The 23281-nt window shown below is 44.5% G+C and overlaps 1 protein-coding gene across 1 annotated transcript in view; it reads right to left on the bottom strand.

The window, feature by feature from the left end:
* Positions 1-18624, bottom strand: part of Pkd2 (polycystin 2, transient receptor potential cation channel) — a 42981-nt gene extending 24357 nt beyond the window's left edge. Inside the window, exons 1-5 of the mRNA XM_021162290.3 lie at positions 17962-18624; positions 10908-11021; positions 4038-4171; positions 2224-2474; positions 911-1135 (exon numbers count right to left, since the gene is read on the bottom strand). Coding sequence (XP_021017949.1) covers positions 911-1135; positions 2224-2474; positions 4038-4171; positions 10908-11021; positions 17962-18550 — 1313 coding nt within the window. The 5' untranslated portion in view covers positions 18551-18624. The remainder of the gene's footprint in view (positions 1-910; positions 1136-2223; positions 2475-4037; positions 4172-10907; positions 11022-17961) is intronic.
* Positions 18625-23281: the final 4657 nt, after the last annotated feature.

The following is a 23281-nucleotide window of genomic DNA, read 5'->3' as shown; positions in this document are numbered from 1 at the left end:
ACCTGCCCATTGGAATCCTCTTCTAATCGCCGTTGGGATCACTATGGAAAGCTTAGTGGCAATTACAATAAACTCTCACTAGTTTCTAATGAGACCCACTTGGTTTTAATATGAAAATTATCACAAAACACTAATGTGTCCTTACTGCCTGAGGGAATGTATGTGCAGAGTCCCGGTGTGAGTGGTCTTGCGTGTGGCTGTTGTGGTATCTAGGGTGAACACTGACTAACTCTTACCTTGCTCACGTCTTTTAAACAGTACTAACTGTTTATAACATACACGGTTTATTTCTTTTGCTTTTCATTGTTGAATGCAGGTTTTTCAAGTGCTTTTGTTTAGATTTCCGACATAACCAAACAGACGGAAAGAGTCACGATGCCCATATGTCCAAGAGCACAGTGCTGAATGCATGAGACACGACAGCAGAATCTTTGCCCGCAGTTTCCAACACTGGCCCTGGCAGCGACATCACAGTCTATGGGGCAAACCTGGTGCAACTTTTCCGAGTCCTACCCACAGAAGCGGAGACACTCAGGGTGAGAGAGCCAAGGTTTGGTAGCCAGAGAACTTGGTGACAGAGGACTACCATTCGTCAACAAGACAATGGTTAACAATAAGAAAACCGAGGATGAAAATGTCCTGCATTCCCTTCACCTGACAGGGTCTAGGAACCGGCCAAGCATGACCAGAGCTAAGGTTCTTTCCAAGTCCTAAGGTGACAGGCTCTTACATCCCTCCTCCAAATCTCTTCCTCCCCAGGCCTGCAGTTCCCACCCTTCCCTGGTCTCAGCCTTGATTCTTGGTCCCTCCTTCAGTCACCTGCATGGGCTAGTTTTCCTAGCCCACCTCCAGAAATAGATGTGCAGATAACCACCCAGAGATAGGAGGGCGGAGAGCCCGTAATACACACCTGACCACACAGAACAGGTTAATGTTTGCGTTATACACTGAGAAGTCTATGAAAGCTGCCCTCGTGCCCCGGTCCAGCCAGAAGTTCCTCCTGAGGCCAGCAAGCTGGGCGGCTGTCTCCTCCCTGGTTCTGGACAGATCCAGGTAGTAACCTGCTCCACTGTACGACGCAATGATTCCCCAGTGACTGCTCCCATTCAGCTCCTTCTCACTTGTGTAGATCCACCTAATTAAAAATAAAAACAACAGGTAAAAGTCATGAAAGGCTGGCCAGGACCAGGAAGATGAGTGGTGCCTGCCAGGATAAGATAGTGTGCTTGGAATAGTTCGTCAAGCTGATTTTCTTAGTGAATCCTCACAGTCATTGGTCACAGTTTGAGAACAAGGGCCCTGAGGCTTAGTAAGTTTGATTTGTGCCCAGTGTGGTTGAGCTTGAGTCTGGAACCCACGCTAGAGCCTATGCTACCACCTACCCCACCCCACCGAGCCCTGTCTGGTGACTGATGCAATGTCTACATTCCACAAAAGCTGCAATGAAAACGGTAAGCCAAGAGGGATTATCCACTCAGTTACTCACAGTCTCCCCTTGTTTCCTATGATAGGAGATGACACCTGACTTAGAAGTGTTTGGGAAGGGGAAATGAGATGTATTTATGAATAAGGTGTGCATGTGTGTCAGAGTTCACGTGTGCCACATGCATATGGGTACCACAGGGGCCAAAGAGGGCATCCGATCATCCCCTGGCACTGGAGTTATAGGTGGTTGTGAGTCACGTGATAGGGTTTTGGGACCCAAGCCAGTATCCTCTGTGAGAACAGCGAGTGCTCTTAACCAACTGAACCATCTCTTCAGCACCCCTAAATCTGAAATTTAAACAATTACACCCCAAACAAAAAATATTTGTAAGAAAGAATATTGTAAGAATCTTATTTGTCCTATAAAAATAATACTAAATAATAAAACTTCTAGAGGCTTTTTCTTGGGCTGTATGGTGAACAACTCAGTCATTTTGAAACAGGCAACAGAAACAAAAAGGTAAATACTTTAGAGAAAACAAGGAACAAACATCAACTTGACCCAAGTCTGCTGGAGGCATCTTTTTGGTAAAGTTGTCTGAGAATGAATAAATGAAAAGTGAACTCCAGGCACTGGGCAAACGTCACACATACTCACCCACACATTCATCACAGATACACACACATACGTCACAGATACGCACCGGGCATATGTCACACAGCCTACCATTCAGTTGTCTGAGAACGGATGAATGAAAAGTGAAATGCATGCACTGGGCATACGTCACAGATACGCACGCAGTTCCATTCCGAGGTCCAAATGGAGCTCTGTCCTCACTGCTGACGGAGTAGACATCATAGCACTCTTTAATTTCATCTCGCAGGTCCTGAGGGATGGAGCAGGATCCGTTTCTGACTCGGAGTTGGCGTAGACGCGGCACTCCTAGCAGCAGGTTCTCATAGAAGATAAAGCTTCGGTTGTCAGCTTGCGTGTGGTTGCTGGTCTGTGCCTTCCAGTACAGCCCATCCAGGAAGGAGCCTTCGGTGAACTGCAAGGAAAGATTTTGGATAGTTTCCAAACTCAGGCTGGCTGGCTTCTACCTGGATCATAAGAGCAAGCAGAAGTACTGAGGGAGGCTATGTTGTTAGAAAGACAATGTTGGGTTTGTATCTTACTGTTATTTGCTGAGTTATTTGCCTTGTGTAGGGTTCCTTAAGCTGGTTTCCACATTTGGAAAATTCATCCTTTGTGTGGTTAGCACCTGACACAGTATCAATATAATCTGATTTCTGTGCTGGGACTATCAACTGAGATGGGTGTGTTTTATAAATAAATATATATATATATATATATATATATATATATATATATACACACACACACACACACACCCATTAACCTCACTTTCCCTTAGAAACAAGCATCTCACATAACCAGAACTCTAGAGTGGAAAGCTAAGACTGCCAATTAATTGCCTTTTGTACTGGATCTTTTTTCTACCTGGATTATTTTGCTACATGTAGAGTCAGCCCACCGGCCCCGCCCCACTCTCTGCATTTACTAACATGGAATGGTACATGTGACATGCTTCATGTTTGTACAAAAGGCTCTTCCTCTAGGGAGAACAGACGTAACCACCTCTCCAGGGACCTGCCATACAGAGCTAAGGGAAGGTCAGGATTGAACCACTGTGGGTTCTAGTGACAAGCATCACATATCAAAAGCTGCAGTGGCTCAGCGTTTCCTGTCTAGAATCAAGGGCTCTGCCTTCGGGGTTTTAGTGAGAATGCTGTAGATTATTTCTCTGGGAGAAACAATAACTTCCTCTTACATTTCCTCTCCAGCCTTCTGAGCACCACCACATCATGGGGTCAGATGAGTCTGTGTGTGATAGTTAGCTACTCTAGAGGATTTACGGTGCTTTATTAAAAGTAACTGAAAATGACCTACCATTGTAGCACTGGCTTATCGCGGCCTCAATGCTATTCACTGCCCACAGTCTGCAAGTCAGAGCTTAGAATTGGAGAAGAGGCTGGGCTGAATTTTACAGTAGCAGACCTTTGAAATAATGTGTCCATGTCTTATTAGGTAGTTCGTGGAGCTGGGAAGGGGGGAAGGGTATGCCACTGCCAACAAAGACACAAATCACAAAAAAATAGAGCAGTGTATGACACCCAAACTTCTACTTGGGACTTGGATCATAAGGAAATTCTCAGATTGAGAGAACAGTAAGCTACCAAGAAGCAGCTACCATCTCTCTCTCTCTCTCTCTCTCTCTCTCTCTCTCTCTCTCTCTCTCTCTCTCTCTCTTCTCCAGGTCTTTTCTAGCCATGTGACCACACACACCCCGAATCTCACTTGCATTGTTTACAAAGAGGGGTCCACGGCATCAGTATGCACTAGAGAAGATCATTATAGGAATTAAATAAAAGGTGTAAAACGTTCAGTCTGCGAAAAGCACTTTCAGCGTTCTCCATGAATACTGAAGGGAACAGAACTCTAAATAACTTCATATAACTCACATCTCCTGAAGATACTTATGGGTTGAATTTACGATACCAAATCAATAATTCACAGAGACAAGGGTGTACTTCTAGTCATGGGTGAATACCTTCCAGAAGTCTTCCATGGAAGAAAGAGTTTTAAAGTTGGTTTTCTCTGTTTTCGACACTGGGGTGTCTATGAATAGCTGTGACAGTGTCCGAGTGTAGTAGTACACATTGGAGCTCATCATGCCGTAGGTCACTGGAAGACACAAAGTATCGAGTGAGCATCAAGAGGGGACGAGCTCACATAGCTACATAGCTCACAGCCTCCACGGAGGGACCCTTCCTGGTAGGCTCTCCCTCCCTTCTCCCACCAATATTGTAGGTGATCCCACCTCTGTTTATGTAAGAAATGTGTAGCAAGGTGGCTCAATGGAAAAGGTATATATCACTTATTACTCCTGGCAACCTGAGTCTGATTCCTGAAACCCATGTAGAGAAGAGAAGAGAAAACTGATTCCCAAAGGTTGCCCTTTGACCTCCATATCTACACCACGGCATGGCTGCTTCTGTGTACACGTCATATGTAATGATAAGCTTTGAGAATTAGAGCTTTCAGCATTTAGCAGATACTATGTTCTGCTGGAATTCTGATGTAATACGCTGCACAGAATAGAATTTGCTTGAAACACGAAGCTTCAAGAGAAGGCATTTGTTTCTTTTTCATCTTGTGTCTGCAGTGATGAGCACAGATGATGATTTCTTGATTCCGTAATTACACTGTGTCTTAAGCTAGGTCTGCTCAAACCATTGGTCAGTTTGTCTCTCTTACTCTTCTGTTTTCAAGCAACATCAAACTAAGATTGTTAAAGAAGGAACATGGGCAGCGGTGACCCAACATGTGTTTGAGCGTTCATCTTAAGCAATCACGTTAAGCAAGACATTTTACATAAATTCACAATTTGTGCAGCCATGCAGAGAGAGTACACTAAATAATTCCAGGACATGAGTGTAAAGAAGTGACCTTTCCCTCCAAACGAGGAACTTGCAGGTCCTCAGCCAGTGTTCTGCCTGGACACCTCCCCCACCCCACCCCCACCCCCACAGAGGGAAGGCTGCAGTTGTAATGCCCTGAGCATCGATGCCTGGGAATCCCGTCAATACAGGGGACAGAGGTGACACACAGTGAGGATGGAAGAATCCTTCTAGTCGAATAAATGACTCGGTTGGTTATTTTCAATTACTGCGAAACTAGAATCGTACTTGGGGGTTACTGGTTAATATAGAACATTTTCTCGTGTTTTACCTATAAGGTGGTTGCTCTTGGAAATTATTTGTTGATAGGTTAAAAGTAGAGACTCTTAAGCACGGCATAGACACCAGGGTCCCTCCTTGTCTTCTTATTGTTCTTCAGACCTGGCTTTTGTTAAAATTCTCAAGATCAGTATTAGCTTTCTCGGCTTCACTTACGGTGACTGAAATGCTACTGTGCTGCGCCCCCTACTGGACACCAGAAAATGATACTTCTAGTGCTGACAATGATGGGCCACCATGAGCTGTTTCTGAACTGTGTCAGGATAAAACTGAGCCCGTTATTTGGGAGTGACATTTCTACATATGCCCACAGCAGCAACGGTGTGAGGATATGTCAGCGGCAGCTCAACCTCAGACAGCCTGGGCGAGCAGCTCAGCTAGCTCCACTCGGACCAGCTGCCTCTGGGCTCACAACAGAGGGTGCAGGTGCCCGGGGATCTTGAACAGCTAGTGACCCTCCTGAGCTTGACCTTTGAAAATGAGCTCAACAATGCTGCAAGCTTTCTCTGGAACCAATGTCGAGAGATGTGTGTGAAGGAAGATATTTGCGCAGTGTGAACTGGAGTGGAAACATAAGAGTTACACTCCTTTCAGTCGCTTTCTATTGCCGTGTTTCCATGACGACAAAGCAACCTGGGGAAAGGACGTATTTCATGTTTCAGTTTTCACTCCATCACAGAGGGAACCTAGGGCAGGAGCTTGAAGACATGAAGTGAAGCCGAGACTATAGGGGACGCAGCTCACTGGTGTGCTCCCTCTGACTTGTTCAGGGACCGCCATGTCTGCAGCCAAGGTCCTCTCAGTGTTTCCTCAAAAAAATATAACCTAACTCAATGTAAAAATTATACCTATTAGCCGGGCGTGGTGGCGCACGCCTTTAATCCCAGCACTTAGGAGGCAGAGGCAGGTGGATTTCTGAGTTCAAGGCCAGCCTGGTCTACAAAGTGAGCTCCAGGACAGCCAGGGCTATACAGAGAAACCCTGTCTTGAAAAAAAACAAACAAAAAAATGAAAAACAAAGACAAACAAAAAATTGTACCTATTGATAGAAAAAAAAGTCTCATGGTTATAGTGAAAGATAAGAAAGAAAAAAAAAAACCTACAGACTTTCTAAAACAAGAAAATGCAAGTGTTCAGTTAGGTTTCAGAAGCTCTTGGTAGCCAGTTTAGTTCTTTGGCCTCATTCCCATAAAGTCCACCTGAAAACTTGTTTTTCTTCAGATGGAAGAAGCTCTGACTCAGATGATCTGGAAAAACTATCAACTTTTTTTTTTTTTTTTTTTTTTGTTAAATTCTCTTGGCAATTCTGATGCTTAGTCTGGATAATCTGTCAAACTCTGGGCTTCCTTTGCATTAGAAGCATGTTTGCATATGTGGTGTTTGAAAATGCTGACATATGCTAATGGACATGTTAATGTTAAAACCAGTGTGGTTTGATATTTAAGCGCCACTCCTGTGCTAGGAACAAAGCCAACCTCAGTGTTCCGTGCTCCAACAGCTCAGAACAAGAAAGCCTGAAATATCTCACCTCTTGCTGCCTGAACTTCAATGCAATATGCATAGTACACCTTAGCGTTTCTGTGTTAGAAAGCATGTCTTTTAAAATGGCATATCGCATAGGGAAGGAATGTAATATGCTGAGCTCACAGTAGTAGAATGGTGGGCTGCCAAGGGCTGGGGAGAGAGGCAGGTATTAGTCAAAAGGCACAGCAAAGCGCCAAGACAGCAGAATGCAGCGATGGAAGAGCTGAGAACCAAAGGGAAGGGAGGGGATCAAGGACAAAGGCCAGCTGCAGCCAGAAAGAGAAACAAATCCTGAGATGACAGAAATGTGCTCAAGCTGGATTAACTGTTAGAACTCTGTATGTTAGAAAACAAATTGTGATGCTCTGTATATGCTTGTACCGGGGAGTGGCACTATTAGGAAGTATGGCTTTGTTGGAGTAGGTGTGCCACTGTGGGCATGGGCTTTAATGCCATTTTAAGACTGTCATCCCAGCTGCCTGGAAGCCAGTATTGCTAGCAGCCTTCAGATGAAGATGTAGAACTCTCAGCTCCTCCTGCACCATGCCTGCCTGGATGCTGCCATGCTCCCACCTTGATGACAATGGACTGAACCTTTGAACCTGTAAGCCAGCCCCAATTAAATGTTGTTCTTATAAGAGTTTCCTTGAATATATCCAGAAGATGTTCCAACTGGTAAGAAGGACACATGCTCCACTATGTTCATAGCAGCCTTATTTATAATAGCCAGAAGCTGGAAAGAACCCAGATATCCCTCAACAAAGGAATGGATACAGAAAATGTGGTACATTTACACAATGGAGTACTACTCAGCTATTAAAAAGAATGAATTTATGAAATTCCTAGGCAAATGGATGAACCTGGAGGGTATCATCCTGAGTGAGGTAACTCAGTCACAAAAGAACTCACATGATATGTACTCACTGATAAGTAGAGATTAGCCCAGAAACTTAGAATACCCAAGTTACAAGATACAATTTGCAAAACACATGAAACTCAAGAAGAATGAAGACCAAAGTGTGGACCCTTTGCCCCTTCTTAGAATTGGGAACAAAACACCCATGGAAGGAGTTACAGAGACAAAGTTTGGAGCTGAGACGAAAGGATGGACCATCTAGAGACTGCCATACCCTGGGATCCATCCCATAATCAGCCTCCAAATGCTGACAGCATTGCATAAACCAGCAAGATTTTGCTGAAAGGACCCTGATATAGCTGTCTCTTGTGAGGCTATCTGGTGCCTGGCAAACACAGAAGTGGATGCTCACAGTCAGATATTGGATGGAACACAGGGCCCCCAATGGAGGAGCTAGAGAAAGTAACCAAGGAGCTAAAGGGGTCTGGAACCCTATAGGGGGAACAATATGAACTACCCAGTACCCCAGGAGCTGGTGTCTCTAGCTGCATATGTAGCAGAAGATGGCCTAGTCGGCCATCATTGGGAAGAGTGACCCCTTGGTCTTGCAAACTTTATATGCCTCAGTACAGGGGAACGCCAGGGCCAAGAAGTGGGAGTGGATGGGTAGGGGACTGGGTGGGGGAGGGCATGGGGGACTTTTGGGATAGCATTGGAAATGTAAATGAAGAAAATACCTAATTAAAAAAGAAGTTGCCTTGATCATGGTATCTGCTCACAGCAGTAAAACCCTAAGACACACATGAAACAGATGCCCATGCAGATGGATCCTAAGTTATGTCTCATAAAAGTTGTTTCCTGAATAAAGCTTTCTTTTTTCAAAGGAAAAAGAAAAACAAATAAATGCCATTTTTAAGCTTGTTTGTGGTTACTTATTTTAAATTTCTAGATCGCTTGTTTGAATGTTATGCTTTGTTACCTGAGATTATTATGTCTTATAGCTGCAGTAAGGCTACTATCTTCATAGTAGGTATTTAATTAAGTATTTAATAATTTGGCACATTTCCCAAGCATCATAAATAAATGATAGGTTCTTAAAACAGAAAGTAATAATGTGAATCTCATTTGGGACTTCTCTCATGTGAATTACACTTGAGAATATTTTCATTTTTACTTTTTTTATTAATCTACCTGCTTATTATAGGGCATATAAATAAGGAAAACAGATGAAGATACACACAAGGGAAGGCCCTATACAAGTGACAGAAAATTGGTAAGAAAAAAACCAAAACAATGACTTTTTTCACATAATATTTTAGCTTACAAAAAAAATCCTTCATTTTGTATTTAAATTTCTAGTTAACAGGCAAAGTCTCAAAGGATGTAAACAGAGGGCTGAAAGGGACTTGAGTTCATATCTGAGGGGCTTGCTGGCCAGCCAAGGTAGCTGGCAAGCTGTATATTCAGTTAGAGGTCCTGTCTTAAAAACTAAGTGGGATGTAACTGAGGAAGATATGCACCTACACACTCATGTGCACACACAGCTCCATACTTGTGCACACGCATACCTACACATAGGTGCACTTGCACTTATACACACATTGACACACCCACACATACAGGTGCACAAGTGCCTATACACTCATGTGTACAAACCTACACATAAGTGCACACACCTGCACACATAGGTGCACAAGCTCCTACACACACATGCCCAGACCTACATACACAGGTGCACACACCTTCACCCATGTGTGCACACATGAATAATAACAATATACAAAGGGTATGTGGCCTCTGAGATCTTAACTCCTAACAACTACACATTAAGAAATTTAAATGGTTTCTTAGCTTTTTGCATTCAACATTTATTTTATTTTTAATAATTCAATAAAAAATTTAAATTTCTGCAAAAAAGCTTTCAGCCCTTATAAATCCAAGATGACCAGTTACAGAAATAACAGCAGTTTTTGTTTTTGTTTTTTTTAAATGTATGTGTACACATTTGCCTGCACGTACACCTGTGCCTCATGTGTGTGTCGGGTGCACACTGAGACCAGGAAAGGGTGTTGGATCCCTGGAACTAGAGTTGCACTTGGTTGTGAGTGACTCTGTGGGTGTGAGAATCAAACCCAGATCCTCTGGAAGAGCAGCCAGGACTCTTAACTGCCAAGGCAGCTCTCTACTCTCCCACTGAAAAAAAAATTTTTTTTTTTTTTTTTGTTTATCAAGACAGGGTTTCTCTGTGTAGCCCTGGCTGACCTGGAACTCACTTTGTAGACCAGGCTGGCCTCGAACTCAAAAATCTGTCTGCCTCTGCCTCCCGAGTGCTGGGATTAAAGGTGTGCGCCACCACGCCTGGCTGAAAAACATTATTAAACTACTGATTAAGTTCTGATTCTCTCAAAAAGGATGGACTCTTTCTATATAGGGATCAATTGTTAAGCCTCTCTCAGTGTAACCTTAGGAGAGGTTAGGAAGAGCCTGGCCGTGGAGGTGACCAAACTGGCTTCCATGTCTCTATAAGAGGCCTCAGAGAAGACACAACAAAAAATCTGTGCTTCAGGGCCAGGAAGAAGGCCTTTACCAAGCAAGCCTGACCACTTGAGTTCAAATTGGAACCCGTGTAAATGCAGAAAGAGAAATGACTTTACAAAGCTGCCCTCCACAGGGGCATGGTTGCTCATATGCACGAGCACGCACATGCACACACACACACACACACACACACACACACACACACACACACACACGCACACACACTAAAAAAATATTTTTAAAACCCTTGCTTCAGCATGCTTTGGCTCAGGATAGATGATTTGCCTGTGACTTTTCTGGACTTGCAAAAGCTTCCAGAGACTGGTTCTGTGCTACGGCTTCCGTCCCCTCACTCAGCAGAGAATGCACTAACACACCAAAGTAAGCGAGATGGAAGAAAACTCAGATCAGACAGCTTTCCCTTAAAGCCTAGTTTCTTCCAAATCACACACTGAATGATATTAACTGTCAGCATCCAAAAGGGGCCTTTGCAAGACAGAAGCTGACACAAGCAGTGTGAGTGGTTACACACGGATGGAAGCGGAATATTTGCTGTTACAAGATCTAGCCTCCAAACCCCTTGGCTGGGATCTGTGTGTATGGCAGGCTGCTCGGTAGGGTAGATCACAGCCAATAATGAACCAGTGAGCCGAGACTGTCCCCACACTGAGAGGAAAACTGCTGCCTGGTCCCTCCTGGTGCTCACAACCTTCTCTTCACCCGTGACTGACATTGCCACTAGAGGGGCAGAGCATGTACTCACAGATGCACAAGACTATGAGGAAAAAGAGGTAAGTGACCAGCTCCCGTAACACACTTTTCAGGTACTTCTCTCGGTTGGCGTTGCTCTCTTCCATGAGTCTTGTTCCCCAGAGACCTTGAACATAACGGAAAAACAAAACAAGGTCATCTCTCCTAAGAAATTTCACAAGTGAGCCGGGCTTGGTGGCACACGCCTTTAATCCCAGCACTTGGGAGGCAGAGGCAGGTGGATTTCTGAGTTCAAGGCCAGCCTGGTCTACAAAGTGAGTTCCAGGACAGCCAGGGCTATACAGAGAAACCCTGTCTCTGAAAAAAAAAAAAAGAAGAAAAGAAAAGAGTAAAAAGAAAAGAAATCTCACAAGTGGCAAAAGGAAAGTGATTTTGACAGTAAACGCGTTCTCGAGTGTAATATGGGCACATAAGAATATGTATGTACGCAAACTGTGTGTGACTCAGGCGTGACTTAGCAGGAGCATCTTTTATTTACTATACGTTGTGCGCCATCATTTTCCTAACTCCCAGGACCACTAGCAAATATCTTCGTTCTCGAGTGTAATATGGGCACATAAGAATATGTATGTACGCAAACTGTGTGTGACTCAGGCGTGACTTAGCAGGAGCATCTTTTATTTACTATACGTTGTGCGCCATCATTTTCCTAACTCCCAGGACCACTAGCAAATATCTTTAAACACTTGGGAGGGTGGGAAAGGAAGGCAATTGAAAAGATTTAGCAATTGTGCGCCTCACATAATTCTTGCTTGGTAAAGGACACACCTGGCACCTCCCACTAAGCCTAGCTAAGTAGGTGGTGTGACTCCTGGGCAACCACCTCTGAGGTAGCCACGGTGCACACCCCGAGTTGTTGCATCCTTCCAATGTGGAAACATCTATTGAGCTTCTAACACAGCGGCAAAGGCTGCTCTGCTCTGGCTCGTCTCTGTCGTAGAAGAAACACCATGGCAACTGACTACGCTTAGCCTGCTTAAGCTCAATAGGCTTTTCAAAGCAATTAATACGTTTTAAAATTAACAGGAACAGCTCCTGCAGCTTCTCTGTTTTTATTTTGGGGGAAAACCGGGATCAGCCGCCATGCTTTCTGTTTTAGCAGATGGAACGTGTTGGGCTGGTGAAGTATAGATGATGTAACCCTCAGAGAGCTTGCTGGAGAGACTCGGCCAGCAGGCAACATGGCGGCTGTCCAAACCCGGGGTAGGGAGCGGTGTGGTAAAGTCACATTGCTGGCTCCCTGGGAGGACCTTAATATCTTCCGCAAAACACCCGCCTCTCAGTCCTTCCAGTTCGAGTAGGTTCGCTATTAACAGACAGGAATCTGGCTCCCACATGTTACCTCTGGCGTTCATTTACCCCCTTTGCTAACCTAATGCAGACCACACTTGAGCCATGAACAAGCCACAGGGAGAGAAATGGAACAGCATAAGGTCTTTCCCATCGAGGAAATGAGCTCTTCGGTAATGTTGATATGCTTTTGGGGCCTTATAACAATATAAGAGCTCCACTCTATTAAATTTAGATATCACATTTTCCTTGGTGTTTTGTTTTGTTTTGTTTTTTTAAGTCAGCATCTAAATTCAAGGACACCAAGGTGTTACACATCACGGGTTTCACCACTCTGAAAGCTGAACACAGTTTTCGGTCAGCTGGCCACTGCCAAGGTGTGGTACTTGTCAGGGAATTACTCACGTGGCAGAAATGCAGCATTCGGGATGTTTACTCATTGGAACTGTCATACTAAGGAATTTTAATAAATTTAGATGACATGGAAAATTACGACGTGGGATAACGGAGGAGCAGCAGCCGCGGATCAGGCTCAGTAGCAGCCTCAGGAACAAGCCCACATTATCTTTGGGAAAATAGGATAATGCTCTTCTGGAGGCCAGCCTACAGTGTACATGTGGAGACTGCTAATCTCTTTAGCATCTTTCCTGCTCCGTGGTCAGTGATTTTATTCTTTCCAGTGGTTTACAGACAGCAGTGCACTAAGGAATAGACATAATTTCATACAAAAGGTATTCTCAGACCTTTAAATAGAAACAGACAAAAACGATGTCAGATTTTTTTTCCAAGCCAAATTTGTAATAAATTATGGCAATTTAATTCAAGTCCCTAAGAGGAAATGAGAAACACCCTCTTCTTCGTAGTTCTATAAACTCTTATGATTTACTTTTTCTAAATTACCCTACCTACCTCCTAAAAATTAAATATTCACAATCTTTAATCCTCCCCCACTGGGTGTATGTAGAGGTCTATCTTAGGAGACAGGGACTGGCCCCTCTGCATCATGATCCTGTTGTAGACTACTTTCAGTGTTCATGAGTTGACAGGCAGGAGTGATTTAAGGTGCACCATTGCATGTGCTCTGATTCACATGCCCCAGGTGAAGGCTTTTCTTTTTCTTTCTCTAGAAAGTTCTTCCTATTTGAGCAAACAGTTTGATGTCTGTCTCAAAGCTGGCCCCGCGCTTATCCTTCTTCCCATGGAGTTGATTCTGTAATTATTGTGTTTCATGTTTTGAGACAGGATCTTACTGTGTAGCTCAGTCTGACCTTGAACTTTGAATGATTCTCCTGCCTCTGCCTCCTGAGTGCTGGGAATACAGTCAGATACCACCACACCAAGCCTGGTTCTGTAACACTAATGATTTCTGTCTTTGATCTGGGCCCACAGCATCACAGCCTATATGCTGAGTTGCAATTGTGGTCACCCTTTCTCTGTCAGCTCCCTCCTGACCCCAACTCTCTGAATCCTCTACATTCCTCAGTCTGGCATGCAATTGTACCAGCCTAGTCTGGAGTCTCTATACTCCAAATACCTGCAGGAAAGTGTGCCAGCTCCCCAATGCAGCACTCAGAGTCTGCTTAGCCTGTCACCACTCCTTGCTCTTTGCCAGAATCCCCTCCCTCTTTGAAACGGAGCTCACTGACCTCCTCAGGAAAAGATAGCTTACCTCTTCCCTGAGTTCCTCCCACACCTAAGACCCTCACTGTAATTACTTTTGTACAGCTATTTCACCTGTTAGAAGGTGAGCAGCCTGAAATGCGGGACATTGTATTACCCATCTGGCCATTCCCAGGACTTGTCATAGAGGTGATGCCAAACAGGTTTATTGGCTGTATGAGTTGTGTTACTAGAGCAAATTTATCACAACTCACATGGTCTAGAGAGCAAAGGCAGGGAAGTGCCAAAAGAAAAAGAAAGAGGTTAGGGAAGGAAGCGTGGATTAAAGAAAGCTACAGGGACATTCTGCACAGACACACACAGAAGCAAGAGAACAACAACCTCGGGAGCTTCCACAGTTACTGTACACCTTGGTTTTCAGAGTCCCTCTCACTGGCCTGGAACTTGCCAAGTGAGGTAGACATTGAGCTCTGTCTTGGCCTCCCTGGTGTTGGGGCTGCAAGCACAGGTCACCACACAGTCAGCTCTTTAAATATGGGTTGTGAGGACCAAACTTAGGACCTTGCTATCTCTCTAGCCCAAATGAAAGTTCCAGTAGCCAAATGTGAGGTGAGAAAAGGCCAGAGAAAGAAAGAAAGAAGGAAAGAGAGAGAGAGAGAGAGAGAGAGAGAGAGAGAGAGAGAGAGAGAGAGAGAGAGAGAGAGAGAGAGAGGATAGCTTCTAATATAGTGGGCACCCTAAGAATAAAACAAACTATGACCATAAAAAGGCTTCCAGAGTGCTGAGCACAGTGAGCAATTCCTTGTCACCTAAGAGATTAGGGCAAGGTTTCTCAAACTCTATATTGCTGACACACTGGCTGGGATGACCTGCTGTAATGGAGGACGAGGCTGCCCCAGGCACTTTAGGAAATTAGTACAATTCTTCCCTTCTAGCTGGTATTTGGCAGGTGTAACCCTACTCCCTCCTGGGATTATAAAAACACATTCATACATTCAGATACTTCTACATACCCCTTAAGGGGCAAAAGTTTCTCTATTCCCTCTTGAAAAACCTCACATTTAGGATAACACTATACTGGTGATGGAGTAAGAATGGGTCCAAAGATTCAAAATAGGCCCAATTAATCAGTCCCTGCACACGGATGCTTATGAGCTGCAAGTAAGAATGGAGGGTCGGGAGTAGCACTCTGGTGTGGTACTGTTTGGAATGGCCAAGTTCAGACTTTTATCATCCTCGATAACCTTTGTAATAACTGAATACACTCCTCTGTAGACATCAAAAGGAAAAGCAGGAGAAATGCAAGTTATATATGAGAGAAAATAATGATGGCCACTTATCAAACCGTACATGCAGTGCCAAGCTCTGATCATTTGGGGAAAAATAAAGAGTAGGCCTCTTATTCATTTGAGCCCTAGCAGTATGTGACAGAGATTGCTAACTGTGGACCTATGGATACATTGTATCGTTTGTTATGTGTATTTATATCATATTTGTTATGTGTATTAACAATTTGCCAATGCAGCAGGAGTCCAAGTGGTGAGTGTAACTTCCAAGATGATGTCTGGGGCACTGTCATCAAATCATTCAGTAGCCCTTTGATTCCTCTGGCCCAGGCTTTCAGTACCAATTCACTGGTGGCTACACACCATACCTGCCTGCCTCCATATTTACCTCTGAAAAGTATCCTAGACACCAAGTTGCTGAGTCCAGGTCTTTTAGAATGCTCTGCTGCAGTGGAGAAGCCTTCAACTGCTTCTTAATAAGTAGAGATACATTTTAATTCCCCAGTTAGATACTGTGTATCCCAGAAGCAGTTCCTCAACCCTGACTACTCACTGCTGAAAGGGAAAGTTTATAGAACGGGGAACATCCTTTGCTGTCTGCCTGCTGGGGGGCGGGGGGGCGAAAAGGGCATCAGAGACTAATCCAATGCTTTCATTTTATAATTGAGAAGCTGAGGTTCCAAGAGCCTGAATGAGTGACAGTCCCCGCTACCTGTGGATATCGCAAAAGTCACTTTCTGTTCTGATCCTTGGTGATAGATCCTTGATCACAGGATCTATCCCACAAGCCAGGAAAAAAAATTCATATGTCATTTATTATTAGTGATTTTACATTTCTGGCCTCTGTCCTTTGTAAAATAGTGATACGCCACCGTAGCTTATTTTGCTTTAGAGCTCCTAGCAGTATACTATCTTCATAGCGTGTGCTAAACATTTAATACTTATTTAATAAGCCACAAGAATGCCAACTACATTTTTGTAACAGAAATTAAATGGTTAAATTTTTTTTATAATTAATAACTCCCCAAGTCTGCTTCCTTGTGAAATACATCTGTGACATGTATGCCATCATATTATTATTATTACACACAAGAGTTTATTAGATATTACTTAGGTTATATATGCAGAGATGCAGAGGTCAAGACCTTGAGAAGGGAATTATAGCTTCCATGCCTCTCCTGCACCCTACTCTCCCAGAACCTCTACAGAGCACCCACTGGTAAAGTCTGTCTTATTGTGAGTTTACACAATTCTTCTTTAAAAGAAATAAACACACACATATACATACATATAGTTCCCAATATAAAAGTATACATTTTATCTCATTGTCTCCCAGTATTGAGTTCAAAGTTAACTATATAACCAAATGTTCCAGCTGATCATGTAACTTTCCATATCTATTAGCTTATAAGAAACCTGTATGTCACTTCAGTCACTTCAGTGAATACTTTTAAAAGCACCTCCTACGTAGTTTAAAATAACAATCTGTTTTATGCTGCTCTAGACATCAAAAAAAAAAAAAACTTAGTGCTTTCCTAGTCTATTGATTACAGTCACCTCAAAAGGATGTTTTGGTTTTCCACAATGTCCTGAGTCACATTAACTAGTCTGCACGTGTAAAAGCAGCGTCAAAATATTCTTTCATCATTTGTGATACTCTCAAAGCATAGCACAGCAAAGATTTGCTGCCCGTTTTAGATGTCTCTCATTTAATTCGTTCAACACATCGAGGGCTATGTACTAGTTATTTCTTTTCTAAACAAAACAAAACTAAAACAAAAAACTAAAAATTAAAAGATCAGAGCCGTTAAATAATAACCTCAAGGTCAAACAGTAGTAGGACCAGGATTTGGATGGAGGCCTGACCTGCCTAACCCACACTGCCTGGATAGTCTCTGTTGCAGGGGAAAATAGCAACAAATCCTGGGCTGGAACTCTTAAAGTTAGAGGTTAAGATAACTAGGTGGGGGAGAGTTAGTGAAACTCTTCTACTTGGATTCCTCCGGCTGCAAACCTTTGAGAACACGAGATTAACTAGCTATTGGAAAATCCGTGTCCTTTCTTGCGGTGTGGAGAGTTGCGTGCTCGGAACGCCGACACATTAACCATCTGGAAAAGCAATCATCTTGTTGGAATGGCAAAGGACCTTGCTTCCAGTCTTTAAACACACACACACACACACACACACACACACACACACACACACACACACACATGGGGAACGGGCGAGGTTTAATAATTTTGTTTGCAACTGTTTAAGAAATGTCTAGAATTGGAAATGATCAAAAATGTGTTTCTACACATTTCTGTCAACAACCCCTCTCTCAACCAAACCTTCAGACAATGACCTGTTTAAAGGCATTTGTCTCAAAACTTGGATAACATTGTAGGTCCCTACTAGAATGGCTGAAGGGACATGGCACATCGCCACCAAAGGAAAAGCTTGGGCTCTGGAATAAACTTGTTCCTCATTTGTGACATTTAGCAAGCATAAAGTTCCAACTATTATCAGTTGTACTAGAATATTCACTTTTCATCCTCCACAAGCCCAGGTATTAACGGCTTGCTTTTGTTTTCCAAAATGTGCTAGCATCTAAAGGAGAGAGGAAGGGAGGGAGGGAGGGAGGCGTCCAACGAATTTGCACCAACAAGGACTCAGTAAAATTCGGTGATGGGTACCGGAAATCGGGCCGAATTAGAGGAGTTAGGGAAGGCGCTCTGGAAGGAGGCGGGAACGCAGAGGATGCGAGGTGGAGCCGCAGCAGACAGCCACCCTTGTAGGACAGGGGTTCGAGCCCGCGCCCAGGTAGTTGTCAAGCGTGCACGGGACGCCAAGAGTCCGGATCTTACCTCGCAGCCCTCGCACCAGCCTCTCTGCCCAGGCCACTCGGGGCGGCTGGCCTTCCAGCGGGAGGTGGCGATGCAGCGGGTCCCCGCCGCCCACGGGGCTGGGACACTGCGCGCCCTGGTCCTCTAGCCGGCGCCGCCTCCCGCTCAGGTGAGCCGCGCCGCGGTAGCTCCCGAGCCCTCGGCCGCGGGCGCCCACCGAGCTCACGGCGGAGGAGGAGGCCGACCTCCGACTGCCCGGGCGCCACTCCACATCCATCTCTACCACCATCCCTCCTTCTTCTCCTTCCACCTCCTCGTCGTCGTCATCCTCTTCTGCCTCAAAGCCCGGGTTGTCGCGGCTCCACGCTTGCCTGGAGCAGGACGAAAGCGGAGGAGACGGCGAGGCCGAGGCTCCGGCCGGGGGATCCCGAGCGGCCGCCTGCCGGATGCGCTCCATCTCGATCTCCAGGCCCCGCTGCTCCCCGAGGCCGCCGGGGACGGCTAGGCCGGCGCCACCCGCCACCAGGCGCCCGGGTCCGGACGCTCGCGGCGCGGGCGAGCGCCCCGCGTCCCCGGGCGGCTGCGGCTGCACGCGTCTGGAGTTAACCATGGCGCTCACTGGCGCCCAGCGCGCCCGGGAGCGCCGCCGCCCTCTGCCGCAGGAGCCATGTTCTTTTCTTCCCGGGGTCGGCCTGCTGCTCCCCGCCTCCGCCCGCCCCCTCGGCCCGCCTCCCGGGCCCTGGCCTCGCCTGGACTGGACTTAGGCGCGTCGAAAAGGCCCCAGCGGCCAGGGATCCAAGTAGAGCCAGGGTCCCCAACGGTGCCCACATTCCTACGGGGTAGCTTGCGAAAGGAGGGAATGCTTGGTCAGCCAGCTCATCGGGAAAGGGGCTCCTGGGTGTGTCCATGCCTGCATGACCTTAAGATAGTGCTTAGACTCTGTCCATACTCCCCCTGGGTTTGCAAAGGTGCAAGGAGGAGGGTAAAGATGGAGACCCTTTGGTGGGATAGAAAGAACTAGTGAAATCCAGCTTGAACTGAATTCTCAGGGAAGGGAAAGAAATCCACCCTTCATTTAAAAACCAGAATGAAATCACCAAGGCGGCCCCACCAAGGCTTGCATTTGGTGACCCTCAGCTCCTTGATTCTGTGTTTACTGGATGATATCCTGTCTCCACTCTCCAGACATCTAGAGGCATCCAAGGGTTGGATTTTGGGACTTTCTGATGCCTCCACCATTACCTCATTTCCGCTCCTGGCCAGCCCTTGAATAACAGAATCCTGCCTCAGGCGTTAGGTCTAGATCTCCATCCTCACTACGCCCCAGCTGGCACAGCCAACTTAAGACTGCAGTTGGGTCAGGCAAAGCCTACTACAAATTCGATTTTCCATGGTTTCCCCATCTCTTTTAAAAGTTAAATTCCTGGCCAAGATCTGTGCATCTCTGCCCTCACTTCTGACCCTTCTCATAGGATGTCCTCATCCACCTCCTCGCCAAATCCCGCGGGGGTCTTCTTGTCACTTCTGTCCTCAAGGGGTTCTCTAATGCTTTTTACTCTAACTGCAAACATTGTCATTCCACACCAGAGCAAACGATTTCTGTCACTTCTATATCTCTTCTGCCATTCTAGTACTAAACTGGCCTCTCTGTTTAGCCTTGGGGATAGGACTGGATTGGGAGCCTATGGATGATATCCCTCCCCCATTTCCTTCCTACCCACCCACCCATATTCTCCATGTCCCCACTGTTTCCAATAAGGGGTCAGCCATGTTGGTACATTAAAGAATCTATGGAATTCTAGCTTAAGTGGTAATATTTTATTTCTGCAGTTTGGCAAATGTGCATGATCCGATCCTATATTAGTTTGCCAGGCGTGTTATAATAATAACTTACCACACACTGTGTTCAATAATGCAAATATATTTTCTCAAAAAAAAAAGTTGGTTGACCTTTTCTGAGGCCTGTCTTGGCTTGCATATGGCACATTTTGTCTGTGTCTCCCCATTGTCCTCCCTTAGATGTTTCATCCTCCTCTTCCTCCTCATCCTCGTGGTCACTGTCATTGTCGTCATCGCCATCATTGTCATCGTGGTGGTTATAGACAACCTTAATAGTATGATTTAAATTTAATTACTTTTAGAAAGACTTCTGACCACATACAGTCATATGCTGAGATACCAGGGCTTGGGAATTCAACATATGAATCTGAGGGGTACATGACTCATTTAGTCTTTGTGGGCACTACAATGCTTTTCTAGAATGATCTCCCTATCACTCATCTATCACTCTCCTTATCATTATTCATTAATCTCTTATACGTTTCCTGTGTGTAAAATTAATAATTGAGCAAGTTAAGCAGAGTAGTAAGGATCCTGGCCTCAAGAAAAGACCCAGACCTCAAGAAAAGAAAGAGGATGAAGTTTCCCACTAGAAAGGGTGAGATGTCTGTCTAGTAAGAGGTGTCTAGAGAAGCAGTATTCTGAGCTGAGCCACCTGTGCTGCACTAACAGAAAAATTGCTTAGCAGGCATATTCCAGAGGAGGGGGGTATGAAGAGGGAGCACGGACTCAGGGTCAGAAAATAGGTTTTATGCATTGACTCGCTGGGTCCTCGACATCACTCTTACGGACTCAGAAATTCTAGGAATTTTGCTCTGGAATTCCGAGTCTCCTTGTAGTCTTCTGGGCACCCAAAGTTTGAGAAGCAACAGTTATGTTTCAGATAAAAGAGTTTTCATAAAATGCATCTTGTAGCCTGGGTTATATAATTGCAGTGATGACATCATCCAGAATTCCAGACCTAGAAGAATTGTCAGTGGTGCTCCAGGCTGTGTTTACATAATTCATTATCAGAACCATAGAAGCAGACAACTGCATGACCTAGGGCAAGTTACTTCATTTTTTGCCTGTGGAAACGAAAATGATGAACGCTTGACTCATAGGCTTTGAAGATACGTTGAATTGATACAGATGTCTAAGACCAACCCTTCAGGCTGCTGCAACAAAAATGCCATGGCCAGGTGGCTTATAAACGTCGGTTTCTCACAGCTCTGGAAGCAGACGTTTCAAGGGCACGGTGCCAGCAGAGTTGGTGTGTGTGTTACAAGTCTTTTCTGAGCCATGTGACACCGCTTAGATTTATCTTCATGTGGTGAAGGAACAAAAAGCTGCATTGGGATTTGGGTGGGAGATGGTTGTGTGTTGAAGGATCAGTCCCAGCCGGTGATCCTGTTCTAAAGCAGTGAACCCTTTGTGAGGTGGGAGCCAAGTAGAGGTAGATCATTAGAGACATACCTCTTCGGGAAGAGAATATTGGGATCCAGGTCATTCCTCCCATCTCCTTTGCTCCTCTTCCCTCCCACCCACCTTGTGTTCACCATGGGTAGCCTTGTTCCACCACCTGTGTAAGCTCCAGTGATGTTCACACTCACAAGTCTGAATGCATAGAGCAAGTAAACCACAGACTGAACATTCTGTGACGGTGATCCAAAATAACCTTTTCACCCTTTTGACTTACCTCGGGCATTGTGTCACAGCACTGGAAAATTAACCCGCACAACCCCCCTTTGGCTGTATAAGACATCCATCGCTATGACTAATCTCCCTCTAAAGAGCCCACCTCCTTTTATTATCCTGTGACAGACAGGGACTTTGGTGTATGAATTTGGAAAACATCACATGGTAAGTGCCATGTGCTATTAATGCTACATTCATGCTTATGTTTCAATCATATTAATTATGTTAATCATATTAATATGATTAATTGAATTAATGAAAGATATCAATTATTTTTTGATCCATCATAACTATTCCTTGTTCATCTCTGCCTTAGCTTGACGATGTGTTTGTTGAGAACAGGGGGGCCATAGCAAACTCAAAATTGTAGAGAAAATACTTCTTGAGAATCCAGTGTGCATGTGACACATATCTAGGAGCAAGACACGATCTCTGAAATGGGCAAAATCTAGTCCTTGTATGTTAAGCAACTACTGAAGCTCAAGAATCTTTTGTCATAGAGCTCGACCTTTCCTGGATCTTTGGAATGGGGGTGAGAATTGTTTGCTTGCCTTTTGGGTTATTTTTTCCAACTAGAAAACAACTGGTCACTGAAGAATATGTTCCTTTTTTATTTGTCCTTGGCCTGTCTTCCTAGTATGTGTGAAGTCTTTGCTTTAAACAGTGCTGCATCAGTGGGGGAAAAAAGTGACTCAGCCTAGGAAGAAACAGAGCAATCGAATTCACTCAATTACTTTATATTTACCTTGAATGTCCAATTCTGTGTTTTTACTTACACAATAAAATGTGATTCTTGGGGCTGGTGAGATGGCTCAGTGGGTAAGAGCATCCGACTGTTCTTCCAAAGGTCCGGAGTTCAAATCCGAGCAACCACATGGTGGCTCACAACCATCCGTAATGAGATCTGACGCCCTCTTCTGGTGTGTCTTAAGACAGCTACAGTGTACTCACATATAATAAATAAATAAATCTTAAAAAAAAATCTTTAAAAAAAATGTGATTCTTGTTTGGATGGGTTGGAGAAAAAATCAATTCAATTTAGGCAGATTCTTTATGGAGTTGTGTTCTTGTTGGAGAGATGGTCCCCCTGAATATAAATAATAGCATGAGTTATCATGCAGCATCTAGCTAATATGGAAGGTTCCAGCAAAGAGGGAATCCCTAGGTTGAAGTGGTTAAGAAAAGCAGTAAGACCACATCATAGAAAGCTCAGAAGTTGATGCTGATAAACAAATCACAAAGTTAGTAGCGATAGTAGTACTTTTTTTTTACAGTGTTAATTACTTAAAACAAATATGAAACATTCTTCCTAAGATATCACCCTCACCGCCCCCAAAAGTAATTCAGATGGTTAAAATGTATGTAAACAAGTAAGTAATTTAAGTTGGTTACAAATGTATCTAAACAAATATCTTGGAGTTGGATGTGTATTTGCCTCGTTTTCACTTGCAAGAAAAGTAATTTTGAAAAAAAAAGAAAAGAAAAGTAATTTGGGGGCTGGAGAGATGGCTCAATGGTTAAGAACACTTACTCCTCTTCCAGGGCTCCTGAGTTCAATTCCCAGCAACCACATGGCGGCTCGCAGCTGTCTATAATGTCTATAACCATCTTCTGCTGTGCAGATATGAATGTAAATAAAGCATTCATACACACACACACACACACACACACACACACACATATATATAACATGAATAAATTTTTTAAAAAAAGAAAGAAAAGCGATTTTAAGAAAATCTGCAATCTTAATGCCCTGTAATTCAAAAAGCACCGGGTTCCTTTATGCTGAATCTGGCTTAACTTTAGTCATGAGCCCAGCTGTCCA

This window comes from Mus caroli, unplaced genomic scaffold (genome assembly GCF_978045245.1).
Source record: "Mus caroli unplaced genomic scaffold, Mus_caroli_1 scaffold_4, whole genome shotgun sequence".
Lineage (NCBI taxonomy): Eukaryota > Metazoa > Chordata > Mammalia > Rodentia > Muridae > Mus > Mus caroli.
The sequence above is the reverse complement of the archived record's forward strand: the minus strand, read 5'-3'. Positions and strand labels throughout refer to the sequence as shown.